The following is a 19,180-nucleotide window of genomic DNA, read 5'->3' as shown; positions in this document are numbered from 1 at the left end:
TGAGCCACAAAGGAAACCTGTCTCGTGTAGACGGTTTGGTTTGGGCAGAGAGGAACAAGAACCTTGTCAGAGGCCAGAAAATGATGCCTTCGGTTCTAGCTGTGAGATATCCTGCTAATTATTTGCCCGCCCAGCCCCTCGTGCGGTTACATACCAGGCACCCCACTCCCCGGCCGTGCTCCCCACATCTCCCCTCCCGTGCCCCCCCCCTCGCATTTGCCTTCTGCACCGCTCTGCTTTTAAAAAATTATTTCCATCTCCGTCCAATTTCACGCTTTTTTTTTTTTTTTTTTTTACCCTCCCCTCTCTTTTCCTCATCTTCTTTCCAAACTGAGAATTTTCAGCTCGGGGTGGAATGGCCAAAGTGTAACTTCAGACTTTTACGACATGGCCTTTTGCAGCCTGGCATGCAGCATTCAATTTGGAGCGGAGTGTCCTAGCTCTGTTGCATGCCGAGATCTGTTGTCCAGATGAATTAATTCCAGATTATATGTGGGTGTGGACTTCAGCTGGGCAAAATTTGGATACCCTGGTTTAGTCATTATTCTCTGATGAATCTCTTGGTGACAGTCTTTGCCCCTATTGTTCTGAGGTGAGCCCCATGGCAAGAAATGTGAAGGCAAGAAACAAAAGAATATAAAGAAAGGTTACGAAATCAAATTCAGTAAGGCAGGGTTATTGTCCCTCCATTCTGCCTCTTCTGTCCTCCATTTGAGATTGGATTTTGCAGGAAAAAACCACCCGTGGGACGGGCAGACCGAGTTTGCAGGGCAGGTTCTGGGGGGGGAGCAGGGGGCCGGCAGCCCGTCCCACCGCGGCTCCCCGCACGGCGAGCAGCGCGCCGGGACCTACGCGGCCCAAATTAAACCGCAGAGAAAGGGAGGAGGAAGTTATCATCAATTCTTAACATTTTATTTCTTTACTGGGTTAAACAAGGAGCGGAGAAAACCTCTGCCCCAAAATACAACAGAACTGAAAGCATTACAGGTACAGAGACTATTGAACACAGAGAGTAGTAGGATAATATTTTTAATACAACTGAATTATAGCATGGTTTTGTGTTTTTGTTGGTTTTTTTTGTTTGTTTTTTGTCAAACCATTTTGGAAAATAAATGTAATAGGAACTAGTGCAAAAAAGTTCTAAACATGAAGCACAGTGTATAAAATGGCATAAGAAAACTGTCCCCTCGAGGACACAGTCACTTTCTTATGACAGAGGGGAGAAAGAGAAACAGAAGGGGGGTGGGAACAGAGAGGGAGGGTCCGGGAGGCCGAGGAAGAAAGCTGGAAAGAAAGAGAAACCGGGCAGGGGGATTAGAAAGAATATTTTGACTTCAGCAGTATGGTTTGTTTTTTGTTTGTTTGTTTGTTTGTTTTTCACCTCGCCACCACGTACTGTAAAAGGACCTCTTTTTTTTTTTTCTTTTTTTTTGTAGGTCTGAGCTCTGTAACCACCGACATTTCACAAGCACTTGAGAAGGGTTCGGTCACCAGCAGCCTGGTCACACACAGCCAAAGCCATCCCGGCGGGGGTGCGCCGGTCCCTGCCGAGGTTCCCCCCCTCCCCGCGCCCACCAGCGTGCCGGGACCCCCCCGGCCCGGCGCCCGCCGGCAGCAGAGGGGCAGAGACCTCGCCTCGGCGGCCAGAAACAGCATCTCCCGCGCTCCGAACGGAAAAGGGCACGAGGGCGAGGACGGTTTCTTTGGGGCTCTCGTCAGTACCTCTCCCTGAAAGCCCGGCGTTTGCTTTTCTCGCTTTTGCGGCATCCCTGCCGGACCAGCGCGCTGCGTTTCTTCCAAATGTAAACTCCCATGAACGCACGGAAGTATCTCTGGTTTTGAAAGCATCCCGCGATGTCTGAATGTATTGGGAGACCAGAAAGAAGCTGGATTCGTTTTGGTTTGGAAAAGAAAATAGGGCTTGGCTAGAGGGATGGCTGGGGGCACCCACCACCGGCCGAGGACCGAGAGAAGACGACACGCTTCTTCCCAGGCAGCGGCACCTCCGCACCAAATTCCCAAGGGGAATGTGCCCGAGCGGTTCCCAAGGTGTGTTCTCCTGGACTGAAACCGTCCCGGGAGGAAAGGCAGCTCTCCAGTTTGCTTTCACCACGGAGCCGCTCAGCCTACTGCCCCCAAGAAATTGGCTGGATGCTATTTTAAGTAGAGCTGGTTGGAATTCCTCACAAATTGCTATTCTCTCCGAATCCACTGCCACCAGTTCCAACTGTGCGAGCAGAAAAAGTGTGATTGATTTTTTTTTTTTTCATTTTTATTTTTTGAAAATGAAAGGTTTTGTGGGAAAGGGCTGTTCTTGATACATTTCTCAATTTGAAAAAATTTGGTCATAATTATCAATATGGCTTGTTTTGACAAGTTTCAAAATAAAAAATAAAATAACTGTCTGGCTTGAAATGTCTTTTTGTTTTGCAACCCAGGCACGTACAGTTCCCAAATACATTTAAAAATGGTAAAACCAACCCCAAATTTCATAAGCCAAACCTTTTTTTTTTTTTTTTTTTTTTTTTAAAAACAACAAGCAAAGTCGTCGATTTCCTGGGCTGAAAAAGGATCATCATAAAATGCTAACGAGACTGGAAACCACTCCTGACCTTGTTTCGAACAAAAGTACTAGATACACAGCGTATGAAAGGAAGCTGGAGGAACGGCGTTTAGTAGCTCAGCCCGTGAACGCCCAGTCCTGCGAGCAGGGGATGAGAGCTTTGATAAAACCCCAACAACTTTTAAAAGGAATTACTATTATTATTATTATTATTTTACGATCCTTATTTGAAAATTATTTATCCTTCGCATATAGCCACAGCATTTCCTTTGCTCCCTTCGTCCCAGAAGGACAGAGCTGCCTACGTCCAGGGAGGAGGCAGCCGCACGTCCTGCACAGGCAGGCAGCCACGCGTGGGACCCCCCAAAAAACAGCCCGCGGGCGGTGGAGCGAGCCCCGTTTTTGGGAGGTTGCTCTCTGCTCAGCCCTGGGGAGCACAGTCGATGCTGGCTTCGTTGTTTGAGATGGGGCTGCGGGAAGGGTGCAAACCGCCGGGATTTTCGGCATTTGGGTCCCGACTCTTGGCTGGCACTCGCAGGACGAGCGGAGCAGACTCTCCCGATCCCCGCTCCCGCAGCGATGCACGGGACTGACGGCAGTTACCCGAAGAGCCGCATGGACTGAGAAGACCCAAAAAAAGAGCTGCTGAAAAGCTTCACTCCCGAAATAAAACTAAATGATGCTCGGACCTGTGCAGCCCCCGGAGCTGCCGTGACCCGGGAGCTCTAAGCAGGGTCCTGGGGGAGAAGGGGTGGTCGGGGGGTTGTAACGCAGGTACCGCTGTCACCCCGCCGGGATGCCAACACCTGACTTCGCTTGATGGGTAAAGCACATCGTTATTAACGTCCTGCCTAAACGTTAGACACTGCCCTTCCTAACCTTTCAAGTATAATTTAAGAGAGATTTATACCCCCGTGGATGGGAAGCCACCGGGCAACTCAAAAAGTCTACAAACAACGTTGCCCGCCACATCGCGTAGACGTTCATGGGGATTTTCACAGAATCCGAGTATGCTTCTGTCCTGATTTTGTCTCTCTCCGTTTCTATAGGCATTCCTTTCCGGGGTGGTAGCGAGGTATCATAACTTATCACAAGCCGCTGCATGACTTTTCGAGGGCAGAGCCTTCAATCCCAAGGCTGAGCGCAAGGCAGGGCCCCTCCCTGCAGCACGGGGGGGACCCTGGCCCACCAGCCGCGCCAACGGCCCCGCTCCGTCCTGCAAATCACCCACCTCCCCTGCAAACGCGACACGGGGAGACCTCGCCGGCCAGAAGAGACGTACAGAGCTCGGCAATGGGAAGCTCCGTCGCATGGCCGAGAGGGATCCTGCCCCGGCAGCAGCCGATATCAGGGATTTTCTTTTTTTTCTTTTTTTAAACGCGGGCAGAGGAACCGTCTCCCAGCATCGCCTGCAGTCCTGAGTGGCAGTGAATGAACTGCCCTGACATCTCCTATTGAAGCAAAGCAAAATGTGTTGAACAAAAACCATTTCAAGATGTTTTCTGAGTGTTGCCAAGTTACTCAACATGTTCTGCTTTAGTTGTCAGATGCTTTCAAAGCGATTTCCCTAACTCAGAGCACGAATGGTGAGGGCTCTCCCTGGGAATCTTTTGCCTGGGGCTACCATGGATCTGTATTTTCATAAGAAAAAGGCTCAACTAATGATTAATCTTCACCAGAGGAAGCAGGGCCTTTCTTTGGGATTTTTCTTCAGTTATTTTTAATTAATTTCTACAACTGGCAGTTACATTAAAGTGCAGAACCCAGGACTAACGCTCCAGCCGGGCAGGACCCGGCTACCTTTCCTCCTGCAGCCCCATCTGCTCTGCCCGCTCCCCTGCCTGCTCCTGCACCCGGACCCGGCGGGGAGAGCATCACCCCTCGGCCCCCCAGCACCTCGGGGCAGAGAACGCTTCTTGCCGGGGAGGAACCCCTGCTTTCCGATGGGCATTCTCCTCCGAGCAGAGAGAACTTTATCCCCTGAAGGAAAGGTTGGGTTATACATATTAATCCCAATGCACGGCGCCTTCTTTTGCGGAGAAGAAACAAGATCACTGAAGGAAAAGGAGGAAGCGCCTTGGGTTTAAATTCCCTGTGGGATAAATCCTGGTGTTTTCCAAGGTCCCGGGTGGCTGCAGGAGTGCGGCTCTGCAAAGGGCTCCTGGTCTCAGGGCTGCGTTGGGCACGGGGGGGGCTCAGGCTGAAGCGTACCTGCACGCACGGGGCAAGGAAACCCTCCGTCTCCTTATCCCGGGCACATTCACTCCATGTTTTAATAAAAATAATGTCGGTGGCATTAGCTGAGACAATGTTAACGTCTCCTTTCTGGACTTCTCTCTCGTACAGTGAAGAGAAAGCTAATATGGATGGAGGATTATTAAGGTTGTAATGTCAGACCAAAGAGAAGATTTTTATCCAACGGCCTTATAATGATGGACTGCGACATACACTGCTTCCAGCTGCTCCGTCCTGTTCTGTGAACAGCTAGTCTGGATTCATTTAACGAGATTGGCAAAGTGTTGAATACAGCATATGGTGCCCTAAAACCACAGAACTTATTGACAGCAGCCCAGACTCGCTAAATAAAAGAACTCCTTCCAAAAGCCTTGGTCTGTGAAGACTCAGCACTTTCCTTCCAGTCACACTAGGTAAAATCCCAGCCCTGCGCCTGCCAGCGCGGCTCCGCACCCCGCGCGCTCCCCCTGCCCGCGGACCCGGCATCCTCCCGGCACGTTATCCTCACGTGAACACCTCCCGGGAAGCCACAGCTCGGAAAACGTGCGGATCTCCTCCGGCTACAGCAGAACTGCCCTGCAGAGCCTCCTCGCTCCCTGGCTGACACAACGACCCCTCCCCAGTAATCACACTAAAGACCCCGGTTTTTGCAACGGCGCAGCTTTCAGGCTCCCTGGGATGTAGCGCAGGCTCCCTCCCTCCCGAGAGGAAGCTCATCAGCTGATGTTCCGCAAGGTGAAGGCATTTGTCACGGCTCCCAGGTTATTCCAGCAAACCCCTGCCAGCCTCCCCTAGTCCCTGAAGACAACTCGGGCCATTTGACCTCGCTCCCGCAGCTCTGCGGAAATCACCCATCACGAAACCTCCGCGCTCGGTGCCACCAGAAACCACCCGAGCCCGGACTGACACCGACGCACCGGTCCGTCGCTCTGCTCGCACCCCTCCGGAACGGTCTTTGCGCCGGACTCGCACCCGTGCGCACGAGCGAGCCCGTACCCCCCCCCCCCCCCCCGCCGTGTGCGAGCGCGCAGGCTCGGGCGCTGCTCAGCGTCTCACCAGCAGACAATGAATAGGGCCAGTGACTCAGGGCCACTTGCTGACGCACCACACTGGGCTATTCTTCTCCCTCTAGATGAGTCGCTCAAAGATTGGATGCAGCCTATCTCTGAGAGAGGCGCCTGGAATTAGCTTAACTCTTGGCAGTACATGAAAAATCTAATTTCCTTAAGAGCGAACTGGATCCGGCTGTCTCGAGGCAGGCGCAGGACCGTGCTCCCTCCCTAAGTCCGGCCGTATGCTTTTGCTAGGCATCAAAGCAGCCGCACAACTCCTCTCTTCGCAGCAGAGCAAACGGAGGAGTCGGATCCCTATTTGCCAAATCGTGGCACGTCCAAGTTCTCAGACTGGTGTAAACTAGACTGAAAATATACGGATGCTGTGAGGAATAGTCAAACGAGAATTGCCCTACCTTTTCTGGGTAGCAACAGCAAGGAAACCTGCTCGGGAAACGCTCTCGGCATCTTCCACGAACACCACCTCTCCTAGCCGGATAGCCAAGGGACAGCGGGTTCACAGGCTTCGTATCTGCGGGACTTTGGTAACAGGTAACGTGTAAACATCACCCCAAAGCTCTGAGATTCAAGTCAAAGCAGAAATCAAACATTCAGCTGCTTCTCAGAGCCTCTTTGGTCTGGAAATGGGCTGGAAATGTCAGGAAACCTGTCCTTCCCATGAGATGCCCGGTACTTCCTTCTTCCAGCCGGGTAGGAAGTAGCTTTGCTCATGGGGCTCTGCTTGGGTTTGCTTCACCTCAACAGACCAGAAACCACCAAACTCTTACGGACCTCAACTCTGTGACTCCTTGGACCCTCGCAGGGATCTGGGATCAGTTTGAGATGCAGCAGGACGTTCCTCCTGCTCCGTCCCTGCCGGGCTGCAGCGATCCGCCCTGGGCTCTGCTGTAGGCTCCCCGCCAAGACCCACCTCTAAAAAACAGAGGGACCGTCACACGTCCTCTGTAGGCAACGAGCAGGTTCACATCCGCGACCAGGACGTTTTGCAGCCGACTCATGCTAAAACGCCCCGTCCTCCTTCCGCTCGCTCGCACCCAGAATGAACTTTCTCGCCTCTGGCGCCTGGCCCGCGGGCGCAGCGCGGTGCCCCGGGCACCACCTCACCCCATTCACGCTGGGAACGGTTCCTGGTGGGTGGGGGCAGAATTTGGGAGCTTCCTAGGAAAGGGGGATCTGTTTGGGGCTGAATCCCTGGATACACTGAGCTCAGGTTAAAAAAAAAAAAAAAAAAAAAAAGAAACCCCAAAGCCACAAAAAAACCCCCAAAAAACCCCAAACGAGTGAGGCAAATGAGGCTGCACCAGCCAGCACCTTGCCTGGCCGAGTCCAGCTGTCCCAGCTGGGCTCCTAGAGATTTTCTGATCTGGGGGCATCCATGGATAGACAGTATTTACAAAAACTCTCTTCCCCAGCTGGGCTTTATGAGCGCCTCTTCTCTGTGTGGGAGACTCTCCCTACAAGCAAGATTTCTCCAGCCCTATTGCCCAGTCCCTCTGCCCGCCAGTCCATGATTTGTAGCTGGGAAGCGTGGGGGGGGGGGTGCCTTCCGACGCCCTGCATCCAATCGTTACCACGCGCGATCCCGCTCCCTCGCTTAGCCTGGAGTCGCATCTCCCCAACTCCTCTCGGCAACCAGCCACTCCAGTCAGGAAAGAAAGCAAAAAAAGTTAAACCGAATCGTCGGGACGCTTGGCAAAGCGGGACGCGGGAATGCTGGGGGTGTCCCTCCTGCTCCCTGCCTCCTCCCTCCCTCTCCCCCTCCTGGCACAGAGGAGCAGGAGAGGCAAGGCTGGAGGAGCAGGTTGGGGACGCAATGAGACGAACCCCAAGTAGTACCACAGTGTAGCGTAACACCGTCCCACTCCTGTCCCCCAGACCCCATCAGCGAGGGCAATGCCACGCTGAGGATGCTGCGGCCCACGAGGACGGCTCTGCCTTGAGTTGGTGGGTTTTTCCCCCGGGACAGGAGCGGGGGTAAGGCTGTGCCAAGAGGTGCTGCCTCCCTGCCTGTCTGGTCCTTCGGGATTTACAGACCGAGGAGGAAAAGAAACGGGGGCCAGGCTGACTGCCAAACCCTTGGCGTGTCGCTGGCGGGTAAGCTGCGGGCACCCAAGGCACTCACGGCAGGCGGCCGGGAGACGCGTGGCAGTCCCGGGGGGACACCTCTTCCGAAGGGACCCCCTCCCCTCCGCTTCCCCCCGCCCCCGTGCCGTACCTTCCTGCGCCGGCGCCTCGGCGAGGCCGGGCACGCCGCGCTGCCCGGCTGCTACTGACCGAACCCTTCTCAAAGCCGAGTCCCGCAGCCCTGTGCGCATTAGAGACTCTTCATCACGGGGATGCCCCGCGGCGAGCAGCTCTTGGGGGTATGTGCGGGGGTGTGTGTGTGTGCGTCACCCCCAATCCCGTGCCTCCCATTGGAGGAATAGCATGTGCCCCCCTTAGTGGAAAAAGATCTGGCGTTCTTCTTGGAGGTCGGCTTTCCCCTCCGCGTCACTCGTCCCGTGCCACGCTCTCCTCCCGGGCGGGCAGGGCCTCCAGGCTGAGCCCTCCGCCGGCCGCCCCGCCGCCGCCGTGCACGCTCGAGAAGGACACCATGGTGTGGAGAAGCATCAGGACCAGCACGCAGAGTCTGATCCTGCTGCTGCCGAGGCGAGACCCTGCGGAGACCGGCAGCAAGGATGGGGAGTGGGGCTGGTGGTACTGGTGGTGGTGGTGGTGGTGGTAGAGGTGGTAGTGGTTCTGCCGCTGGTGATGGAGGTGGGGGTCGTGGCGGTGGAAGTGGAGTGACTCTGACGCTGTGGATTTGGGGGATGTGTTGTCGTTGCTGTCTGGGGGGTGGTCGCAGGAGTCCCATTGCACCTCGCAGCACTTGGCCTCCTCGTCAGGCAGCTGGTTCTCCAGCAGCCCTGCGGGAAGGAAGCGGAGGAAGAGGAGGGGGTCAGCGGGAGACCGCGGACGGGGCTGCAGAGGGACTAAACCCTGGTGCCTGCCAGCCATGTGCCCCGGGACGGGCAGAGCCTGAGGACTGGGACATCCAGAGACCCCCCGGGACCAGTCTCCAGGCAGAGACCGCAGCCCTGGGACACGTTCAGGACACCCCAACCGCTGCTTGTGGCGGCTAAATGTCCCGGCCCTGCTTTAACCCCGTCACCTGCAGCCCCTTACGTGCTTGCTTTAGCTTTCAGGGGTAGGGCTTTCATTTCCCACGCGAAGCTGCCGGGCTGCTGCTGCGTCTCCATCAACCACTGACCCCTCACCCCCAGACACCACGTTTCGGCAGTCGGGCAGCACTTTGTGCGTTTCCGCGCTGCACCCTCCTTCCTCTCTGCCCCAAAAAGGAACCTTCAAAATCTGGCGACGGGGGCTCAGCAGCACCCACCCCTGTCCCCCCGTGCACCCCCCGGCCCCGCTCCCCGGACCTCCTTACCCGTACAGATGAAGCCAGGCAAACCTCCATAGATCAGCTCGTCATTGTCCGGTAACACAAACGGGCACCTGGTCTGCACCTCCAGGCAGTATTGCTTGCATGGGATCCGGTGTCGGCACTGTTGTTGGGTCACGTTGAAATACTCGGAGCACAGCCAGGCCTTGTAGACAGCCTAGGGGAAGCCACCGAGAGGGACACGTCACCTCCCCAAGTGCCGCGGTAGCCGAAGCATCGCAGAGACACGGGGCGAGAGGGGAAGGGAGAACTCACCGATGGATTAAAATAAACTGCTGAAGTGTTGGGGCTACGGAACTCATCTAACAAACTAAATCCACCGCAGAAATAAAGCTAATTAACCACATAGGCTAATGTCCCCTACAGACAGGCACGGCGACAGACCGCGGTGACTCTGCCAGGACCGGTGGCCTGAGAGCTCGGCCCATCACGCGAAAAATTCAAGCACCGCTTATCGCCCGTCCCAGAGCATCTTCCTCCTCCTCGAGACACCCCGCTGCTCCCCCGGGGCAGGGGAGGCATTATCGCCGCCTCTAAAGCACTTCGGTCCCCATCAGCTCTGAACGTGGGACAGGGGACAGCAAAACAGGCCGTGGGCTGATCTTTATCGGAGATGCCCAAAGGTCTCTACCTGTGGAAGAGCTGCTGGCCAGAAGCAGGCGGGCACCGCCGGGATGCGGCACACAGAGCCGCTGCCGCCTCAGGCTCGTCCCTCTCTGCCACCAAAGAACACCTTCCTCACCTTCCCGCCCTGGTTCTGGGGAAATCCTCAGTTCAGATTTTTCGCTGTGCCGTTTCTTTTGGCTCAAAGGGCCAGACCTTGGGGGAAAACACGTTCATTTCACAGGCACGTTTTGACACTCGAACGTACCAACCAGCGGTACAGATGCCCCTGCACGCTCCGCTCGCCCTTCCCCTGGCTAGACCTGTGCTTGGCAACATTTCCAGAAGCAAAAGCAACCTGGGGCTTCACCCGTGACTGCGGCTGCAAGGCTGTGCCACGGCCCCTGCCTCTCCAGCCTGCCCGGTCCCTGGTCCCCCCCTCCCTCATGTCCGCCGCCACTGCCACTCGTGAGCAGGGCCGAGAAAGCAGCTTTCATCCGCAGCCGACCGAGATGACCTTCCTCAGCAAAAACCAGCTCTTCCCTTCCACCCTCCGTGCGTGCGTGCCCATCGCAGCCGGCCGGGCACAGCCCAGATGGCTTCGGTTAAGACCGAAGCATCCCAGCATCTCCAGCATGGCCCCTTATCTCCTGAGCATCAGGCACGGGTGGAAATTGTCTTTGCTCGCTGTAAAAGAGAGGGCGATCTCTCGTTTCTCACGGTGAACAGTCATTCCTCAGGCTGTAAGAAACCCACGGCACCGCTGGGAAGAGCAGCACCCTCCGTGGCACTTCCAGCTCATCTACAAATATATCTAGGCACTAGCGACAGAGCTACGGTCACGTCAATGACCGCATCCAACTTCCTTTGAAACCAGCTAGAAAAGACTCCCCGTGATTCAAAGAGAATGAATTTCCCTCCTCGGCGTGCTTGGAGAAAACCCCGTGCTCCTCCTTCCAGCTGCATTTTTATTTTCTGAAGGCTTTAGAAACATCGCTGCTTTGTTTCCCCATGTTTTCCATAGATCCTTATCATCATTTGTTTGGACCATGGTAGTGTCTCAGGATTAAAGCTGGTTGGGAAATTCTTGGCAAGTTATTTTAGGTTTGTTTTGTGTTTTTTTTTTCCTGGAAAATGCCAAATCATGAAAATCAGAATTTTCATGGAAGCATGTTAGTTTTGGTGAAACTTTCATCACAAAAAGTTTAATCAGGACCAGGACACAAAATATGGAGCAAGCCTTTCAGAGCAGTCAATAGCCCTGTGGTCAGGGCTTTCAGCTGGGATGTGGGAAATTCAGCCGCGGTCCTGCTTTTTCTCCCTGGCCTGCTGGATGTTAATTATTTAGACAAAGTGGAACAGCTCCAGAGAAGGGACTGACTCTGCAATCAGACTGTGAGGACACAACCCGGAGGGAGAGCTTCAGGGTCTGGATCTGCATCTGCCTGAGCTGAATGCCCCGGGGCCGAGGAGGAGGAGGAGGAGGAAGGGAGCCGCAGCGGAGAGCACAGCCCGTGCTCCAGCGACTGCCGCAGCCCCAGCCGCAACGCGTGTCCTCAGGGACCACGTCGGGAGCAAGGGGACAGTGGGGCAGCGAGGAGGACCCAGAAGGACCCCTCGGTGGGGTGGCTCGTGACGCTCCACAAGCGCGATGAGCTTTTCTCCTTCGGGAAAGCATCCGTCATTGCTCTTCATGGGAGCTCAACAGGACGTAAAGGAGGGTGAGACGTCTCCGTGGACAGTGACGCCTTACGATAGATGGGACGGAGAACCAGCAGGTATAAAACGGGCTTCAAACCAACTGTCCATGACTTAGCAAGTTGGGACACGTCCTTACTTTGGTCTGAGGACTCTGCCCATCCCTGCCTCAACACAACGCTGTTATTTACACGTGACTACAGATGCACACGTAACCTGGAGCAAAATGGAGAGGTCCCTGCCTCAAAGAGCTTGCAGCCGCAAAGACACGCTATGCAATAGCCCGAAACGTGGGGATGCCCCTGGGAGGGACGTACCGAGGATGGGGACTGAGACACGCAGCCCCAGGGGAGCTGGCAGCCACCCTGCAGGCAGCGGCCGCAGGCAGGGGTACCCCGCAGGCAGGGGCACCCCGCAGGCAGGGGCACCCTGCAGGCAGGGGCACCCCGCAGGCAGGGGCTCCAGCTCCTTGGGCTGAAGGCAATGCCTTCCCCTTCTTCCCATTAGAGGGCACAGGCATCCCACCGCAGCCCACCGGGCCGGGCAGGCAGCGGGCAGGCAGCGGGCAGGCAGCGGGCAGGCAGCGGGCAGGCAGCGGGCAGGCAGCGGGCAGGCAGCGGGCAGGCAGCGGGCAGGCATGCCCCCAGCAAGAACTACCGTGGAAATCGCCATGAAAAATATTTTCTAAAGAGTTTTTAGGTCTATTGGAGATTTAAGGCATTTGGGGTAGAGTGAATTTCCCTAATTTCAATCTTCTAAAAATTAGATGTTATTTTAATTATTATTAATTATATGAGTTAGTTATTTTGGCTGCCTTTATCAGCAACAGAGAGGGCATCCTGAGAACAACGCAACCCTCCGAAGCACGGGCGTACCCCGAGCACCCAGCAGCGAGGGGGCTGGAGGTGCTGCAGAGGGCTTCTGGCGGCCCGTGCGGGATCTCAAACGCTGGGGTTGGGTGGGATGGATTCCCCCCCCCCCCCGCCATGTCATAAAGCTTTCAGGATTAAAAACTGGATACATTAACCATACCACAAACAGCCTGCAAATTTACACAAGAATTAAGAAGAAGATAACTTGCCACTCACTTTTTGTGATTAATCATTTGGGCTTTTGCTGTGCAACAGGTCTGCCAGTCACACGGCGCCAACAGCGTCCCGTCACCTGCGTCGCTCCCTTGCACACACTCTTCAGCGCTCCACGGTAATGAACAATAAATAGCAAATAGGTGAAGTGCAGCGTTTATCTACGGCTCGCAGCGTTCTACTGGCTCACAAAAATCCTGCTGCAAATGCAAACTGACGGCACACGCGAGAACAGACCCCAGCGTCCATCCGCGAACGAGTCACGAACGGGAAAGGGATCAAATCTGCGACGCGACCCGCAGCCGAGGCCGTGCCCAGGGCCGGCGGTGGGTGCTCCCCTCCCCGGGGCGAGCAGCGGTGCGAGGCTTCCGCACCCCCCGTCTGCAGGGTAACGGCTCCCCAAGGACAAGGTCACCCGTCCTCCCAGCCGGCAGCCCCGGGGACCTCCCCGAAGCGCAGCGCAGGCTGTGCGGAGCAGGACAGGGACCGCTGCTGTGCCCGGCCCCATCTGCCAGCCCGGAGGGTGCGGGTGGAAGGACCAGATGGGACACACCGCGTCCATCCCTCCCGCTCAGCCCCTCTGCCAGGCCCTCCTCCGGCTTAGCGTCAGACGTCTCCATCAAGGGGACTTTCCTGTGTTTTACCGCTGAAAGCACTTATCTCGCTGCCTACAACTTTTCCTTCATACTTGACCTACATTTTTCCATCCAAAAGTTCATTCCCTTCAATCATTCCATAAACCATCCCTCTCCCTCCTCTGTGTTTACACATTTCTACTATTTGCGGATGTACCACGCTCCCCATTTAGTCATAACTTCGGCAAGCTCGACTGATTTACTCTCGCACATTTCCTGCGAGTCTCTCCCAACCTTTTAATCATCCCCGACTCTAACCCGCGCTGCTTCCCAGGCCTCGGTCACATTCACGGCTGCCCCCGGGGACACGTGCAGCCCGGAGCGGAGGGATGCCACACCGAGTCCCCTGGCAGGGGACCGTGGCTGTCACCCGCACCATCCCAGCTCCGGCTTTGGGCTGCAGCAACCCGCGGTCCAGCCCCGCCGGCACAGGAAAATCCCGAGAGCTTGGCAGGAAGAACCTCGGGATCATCGCGCTCTCCTGCGGAAACACAGCTTGCACGCGCAGACTCTGCGTGGATCTGCACGATTTCCCCCTAAAATGTTTCCGTTGACTCCGATCAGGGAAGTTTGGCAGAGGGTTGGGGTCTCGGACAAGGACATTCCCGTGAATTTAATGAAAATCCTGAGTGAAAGGCTGCAGAGAGCTGGCGGCACCGCAGCCACCAGAGACGGCAGAGGAGGTGCTCTCACCCAGAAACTGCGACCAGGCTCCAGGATTTCCCGGGTGCCTTCCTTTCTCCCTTTCCTTTCCAGGGCACCCACCAGCCCAGAGGGAAGCGCCGGAGCCGTGTGGCTGCCCCGGTCCAGCCGGCCCTCGCCTCGCCGGGCTGTGGGTCCTCCGGGCATCGCAGCAGGCGTTCCCGCAGCCGTGCCTGACGGAAACCGCCCGTCTGCTCAAAAATAAAGACAGCGCAGACCTGCTGGCGCAACAGGGCTGGCAGCTGAGACGCGGGCAGATCTCTGGGAGACACCAGCATCCTCCCGTCGCGCATCCGCAAAGATCGGTGTTACAGGCGAGGAGCAAACTGCCCGGGCTGCTCAATGCAGCCTTACGGCTTCGGTTTTTCAACAGCTTTTGGTATCTCTGAGCTCACCCCACACAATCTGCTTTCTCTTGTTGTTATGAAGGATGTGTGAGAATTTAGGACAGGGAAAAAATTTATTCTTTGCTTAAATCAATGGGGAAAGCTCGCCGGTTTCCATCCGTGCCCTTTATGGTTTCTTCAGGAAGTGCCTTTGGTTGCAATCAGCGTTTCTTCCATTATGTTTTTGCTTTTGGCTGATCTCCAGCCTGGCCAAGTAAATGTAAGTGGCCTGAACTCCACACAGCTCTATTTCGGTGCCCTCTTCCTGCATTTTTAGCTCAGAGGACTGGCCAGATGACTCCAAGAAAGCACAAGGAGTTTTGCTGCCCAGGAAAGGGGCCAACTTCAGACACCCAATTTATATGTGAGGAGGACGACAGGCTATCTATCTGCATTGGAATTCTGCAGGTGTGCCGAAATAACCCGTCATAAAATACATTAAAAGAAACAAAACGAATTGGGTTTCCAATAGCTATCTAATTAAGCTACCTGTCTGCTCACGCTTCCACCGACATCTGGAAGCAGCAGTCGGAGGGGCGGCCTTTTCGCAGGCACTTCTGTGCCAAACTGAGCTCCTCGCTGCCCGCGCTTCTCCCGCTGCCTCCTCTCAGCACCAGGACAGCATCCCCCATCAAACAGCTTTTCCACACTCTTTCTGCATTCTTAGCATTTCTGCACAAAATAACATACTTTTTTTTTTTTTTTAAGTAATTTGGCCATTTCAATGCCAACCTAGTTGCTGCCAGTATTTTTTAAACACCGGCATCGCCTGTTAAACCACCCCAGCTAAATTCTGGGAGAGCCAAGGGGCAGGGATGGAGCAGCATCCTTGGGATGCAACACCTCTGCAGAGGATGCAGTCCTTGGGACAGTCTGGATGCCCGCCGGGGCCACCAGCTGTAATTAACCCAACGAGCTGCTGCTTTCTCATTAGAGCAGGAATCAACGCCTGGGAAGCTTCCTCCAGGAAAACCCTGCTAATAGTGCAGGGGGCCCGGCCCAGTTGCGACGAACTCTTCTCTTTAATTAGGGGCTGGGGCAGCATTCCCGGCCCAGCACCCGCGTCTCTGGGGGGGGGATTTGCAGACCGGAGGGGGAGGAGGATAACAAGGGCAGAGGGGGAAGCGGGAAGCCTTCCCCTACAAAATAACCTCATTCTGCACAGAAAAGGCAAGGCTTGCTGCTCGTCCTCCGCTAACCTCACGCCCAAGCAAGGTGGGGAGTTCACCCATCTGACTCCCCAGCACGGTGCTCCCGGCCGATGCCCCCACCCGCGCTGCTCCCCCCGCGGGGACGCCCAAGGAGAGCGGAGCTGCTGACATCAGCAATAACCGTTTCACCAGGTGCAGGCAAAGGGGATGCTTTGAGAGACCGAGCGCAAGTTCAGAGCTCGGCAAAGCCGCCCGGGGCTGTATTTAATTGCCGTAATATCGAGCTCTGCTGACTAATCCGAGGAAGCGCTGGGGTCAGCTCTGGAAGGAGACCCAGGAGCTGCTCGGGCCGGTGGCCGGGGGTTCCCGCTGGAAGCTGTGGGCTCTGCCGCCACGACCCTCCATCTCTTCTCCTCCTCTTTGCTGCCGCTGAGGCCACGACTGCTTGACCTGGTCGCGACTGCGTGGGGCTGGGGTGGTGCACAGGCATCCCGCGAGCCCCTGCCAGCCCCGCCGGGCTCGCTGCTCCCTCGGACCAGACCCTCATCGGCGCCAGGGGAACCTGCCCGAAGCCCACCTCCCAAAACCGCCCCGTTCACCTGCACCCGCAGGGAGCTCGCTCACGTCTCGCTCATCGGGACACCGCATGCGCCCGGCCATCAGCTTCCAGAGGAGACATCCCTGCCTGCCCGTGCCGGACCCCCCTGGCTGAGAGCTGCCCCCTCACCTCCCGGAGCGGTTCCTGGGACTCACATTTCCACCATGGCCTGAGATGAGCATCTGGAGTGGCTGCGCCTCATTAATCTTGGACACAGGGAAATGAGTACTGCTAATGAGCCGCTCGGGCATCTCTCCAAGGTCTGGCACATCAGGATGCAGCGCGGGAAGCAGGACGCGCAGGGGGGGAGAGAAGAGCCCCCTTGGATGGCAGAGGATTAAGGGAATGCTAACGTCCACGGCCGGCCAGGAGGAGTCACAAACACAAGCTGCAATGTCCAATTACCATTGTATTCAATTATTGCCGCCTGCAATTCTGACATTAACAATGTTGAGCTTTTTAAACAGCTTTTTTTTTTTTTTTTTTTAATTAGAGTTGCTATAGGCTGTTCTAACATCATATCTGTAACAGCTGTTTTTTTGGTAACTTCTTTGATAGTTCTGGAGCTGCGTTATCCCTGCCTTGCCACATTCACATGTTCTGGTTTAGCAGGGGGGAGGCGGAAAAAAAACCCAACCCAACCCCAAAACCCAACAACTGTGTGCGATTATTTTTTTTTTTTAGTATATAATGTTGACTTGTGCCCGGCGATGACAGCGCTGGAGCCGCGGATCCTCCGTTTCACAACCAGGGGAGGCGAGGGCCAGGGCGCCTCTGCCCATTGTACCCCGGCACCGTAGGGCAGTCAGCGTCTGCGGCTCCGGGCACCGCTACGGAGCCTGCCAGCAGGAACGGCGTGGGATGGGGACGGGCGCTCGGTGGGAACGGGGCCGGCCGCACGCAGGCCGCGGGGTGCTGGGAGAGGCATCGGTGCGAACCCCAGCCGCTTGCCAGAGCCAGCGCTCCTCAAACGTCGCTGGAAACGCCGCGCCGCATCCCGCCTGCTGCCCATTGGGGCTGGCTGGCATGTGCCTGTGCCGGGCTGTCCGCTACCCCGCGAGCTCACCCGCCTCCGGGGTTTGTTTTCCCATTAGTTTTCCCCCTGCCATCCCGTGCACGACGCCAGTTTGCATCCCGGCTCGTCACCCCAGCGCTGCGACCGCGCGGCGTGCCGGGGCACAGCGGCACAGGGGAGGCTGTGCCGGGTCCGGCACCGACCAGGTTGGTCCTCAGGGAGGGTCCTGGGCAGGGGAACCCCCCACTCTGTGCTTCCCACCCGCGTCCCAGGACCAGACCCACGTCCCTTGACCTCACTGATGAAGTCACTCCCAAATTACCCAGAAGCAACACAAGTCAGAGCTACCTGCTCACACAAGCTTCACAAAGAAGCTCAAAGTTTTCAGGATTTTAGTTTTATATTCCCAGTTCTTGGATTAAAGAGACTATCTGAATGCTTCTTCCTTTATAGGGGGAAAAAAAGAAACGAAACCCAAACTAACGCCCCTCCAAGCTCCTCAAAACAACTCTGAGACACACACATCTCCCTAAGCGCTCATCTTTCAAAACTAAGAGAAAACAACCTTAGAGCACGACTTCCGCGCACGTTCTACGCTGAAAGCCCAGGTAACAATCCTACCGCAGCGCAGTTCACCCTCGTGGGTAGCCTGACACACTCCTTGGGAACACCTGGAGCGGGCAAAGGACAGGAGAACAAGCATCTCAACCTGCGCACACACGCACACCTTCAACACCCAGGGGTGTGCCGGGCCAGGGCAGCCCCGGGCACCGGTTAGCCGCACCAGCGCCCAGGGATGCTGTCAGGGGACCGGCACCACATTTACAGGCTCATTTCTTTGCTAATCTGCTCATTGCAACCGAGGGCGGCCACGTGTCTGCGCTGGGGCAGAGGCCAGGGAAAAGCCTGGGCTCATCCCAGCAGATGCAGCTCTCGCCTTGGAACAAACCCAGGAGGAACAGCCCGTAACTCGGGTTTGTACGGAAACGGGGAGCATCCCCTGGAAGAGCGGTGCTCGGCTTCGACACCGGACAGCAAGGAAGAAAAAAAATAATCACACTAATCAACGTCACAGCCAGAGACGAAGCTTTCCACAGCCAGTACCCATGTGCCCGCATGTCGCAGGTCCCCCCATTTCCCTGCATCCCCACGCACCCTCCAGCAAAGCGCCCTGTACAGATTCGCGCTGCGGTGCAGGGTCACAGCACCCGGTGCAGGAGCCGGCACTGCAGCCACAGCGACGCAGGGTGCGGGGCCAAAGGCGCGGGACCCTGGGCTGCAGGGCGGGCAGCGCTGCCTGCTCCCTGCCCAGCGCTGCCTGGAGCCCCTTCCCTCCCGCCGCAGCCCCCACTTTGCCCAGCGCGGGTTTGCCACAGCGGCCCCGCTGCCATCGGGACCCAGACAGGGCTTACCCCCATGGTCCACCGCCCGCCCTGCACAACCGCTCCTGCAGACCCCAGCCCACAGCAGCAGGCTTCTGATACCGTATCACTGCTCGAAAACATTACCGTCCCCAGGAAACAACATTTTCATTTAACTATCAAACGCCACCTTGGCGTAGACGCGTCCTTCCTCCAAGGGAGGAGGACAACGGGGTGGAAGCGCTCCGCTCGCTGCTGCCCACAGACCCCAGCTCTCGCTCCAGCGTACGTGATGTCGGCGGCGTGTTCGGTCCCCCCCGCGCCCTGGGTCTGTCCCCTCTATTCGCCCTGTGATTTCTTCTGGCAGGGACTACCCGCGCTTGGACAGTGTCCAGTACAATGTGGCCCCAGTCTTGGTGGGCTGCCTGCAGGCGCTGCTGTAAAACAAATGTATTGAATCCAAACAAAATGCACATGGAGCCTGCTCCTTCTGGAAGCGCCTTGGAAGGAAGGACTGGGCCCCATTGTGCTACAGGCTGCACACCACCAGCAGTAGACAGTCCCTGTCCTGAGAACAGTCTGATGCACACAAGCCCGAGAGCACAGTAAAGGCAGAAAGGACCGGCATTCCCA

At 56.4% G+C, this 19,180-nt stretch overlaps 1 protein-coding gene across 2 annotated transcripts in view; it reads right to left on the bottom strand.

The window, feature by feature from the left end:
• Window positions 1-890: 890 nt before the first annotated feature.
• The window catches only part of NALF2 (NALCN channel auxiliary factor 2), a 31,090-nt gene continuing 12,800 nt past the window's right edge, over window positions 891-19,180 (bottom strand). Inside the window, exons 2-3 of one of the 2 annotated variants that reach the window (XM_075762983.1) lie at window positions 9,299-9,470; window positions 891-8,777 (exon numbers count right to left, since the gene is read on the bottom strand). In XM_075762983.1, coding sequence (XP_075619098.1) covers window positions 8,362-8,777; window positions 9,299-9,470 — 588 coding nt within the window. In that variant the 3' untranslated portion in view covers window positions 891-8,361. The remainder of the gene's footprint in view (window positions 8,778-9,298; window positions 9,471-19,180) is intronic. The other variant, XM_075762984.1, reaches the window with a different exon arrangement.

This window comes from Balearica regulorum, chromosome 11 (assembly GCF_011004875.1).
Source record: "Balearica regulorum gibbericeps isolate bBalReg1 chromosome 11, bBalReg1.pri, whole genome shotgun sequence".
In the NCBI taxonomy this organism is placed as follows: Eukaryota; Metazoa; Chordata; class Aves; order Gruiformes; family Gruidae; genus Balearica; species Balearica regulorum.
The sequence above is the reverse complement of the archived record's forward strand: the minus strand, read 5'-3'. Positions and strand labels throughout refer to the sequence as shown.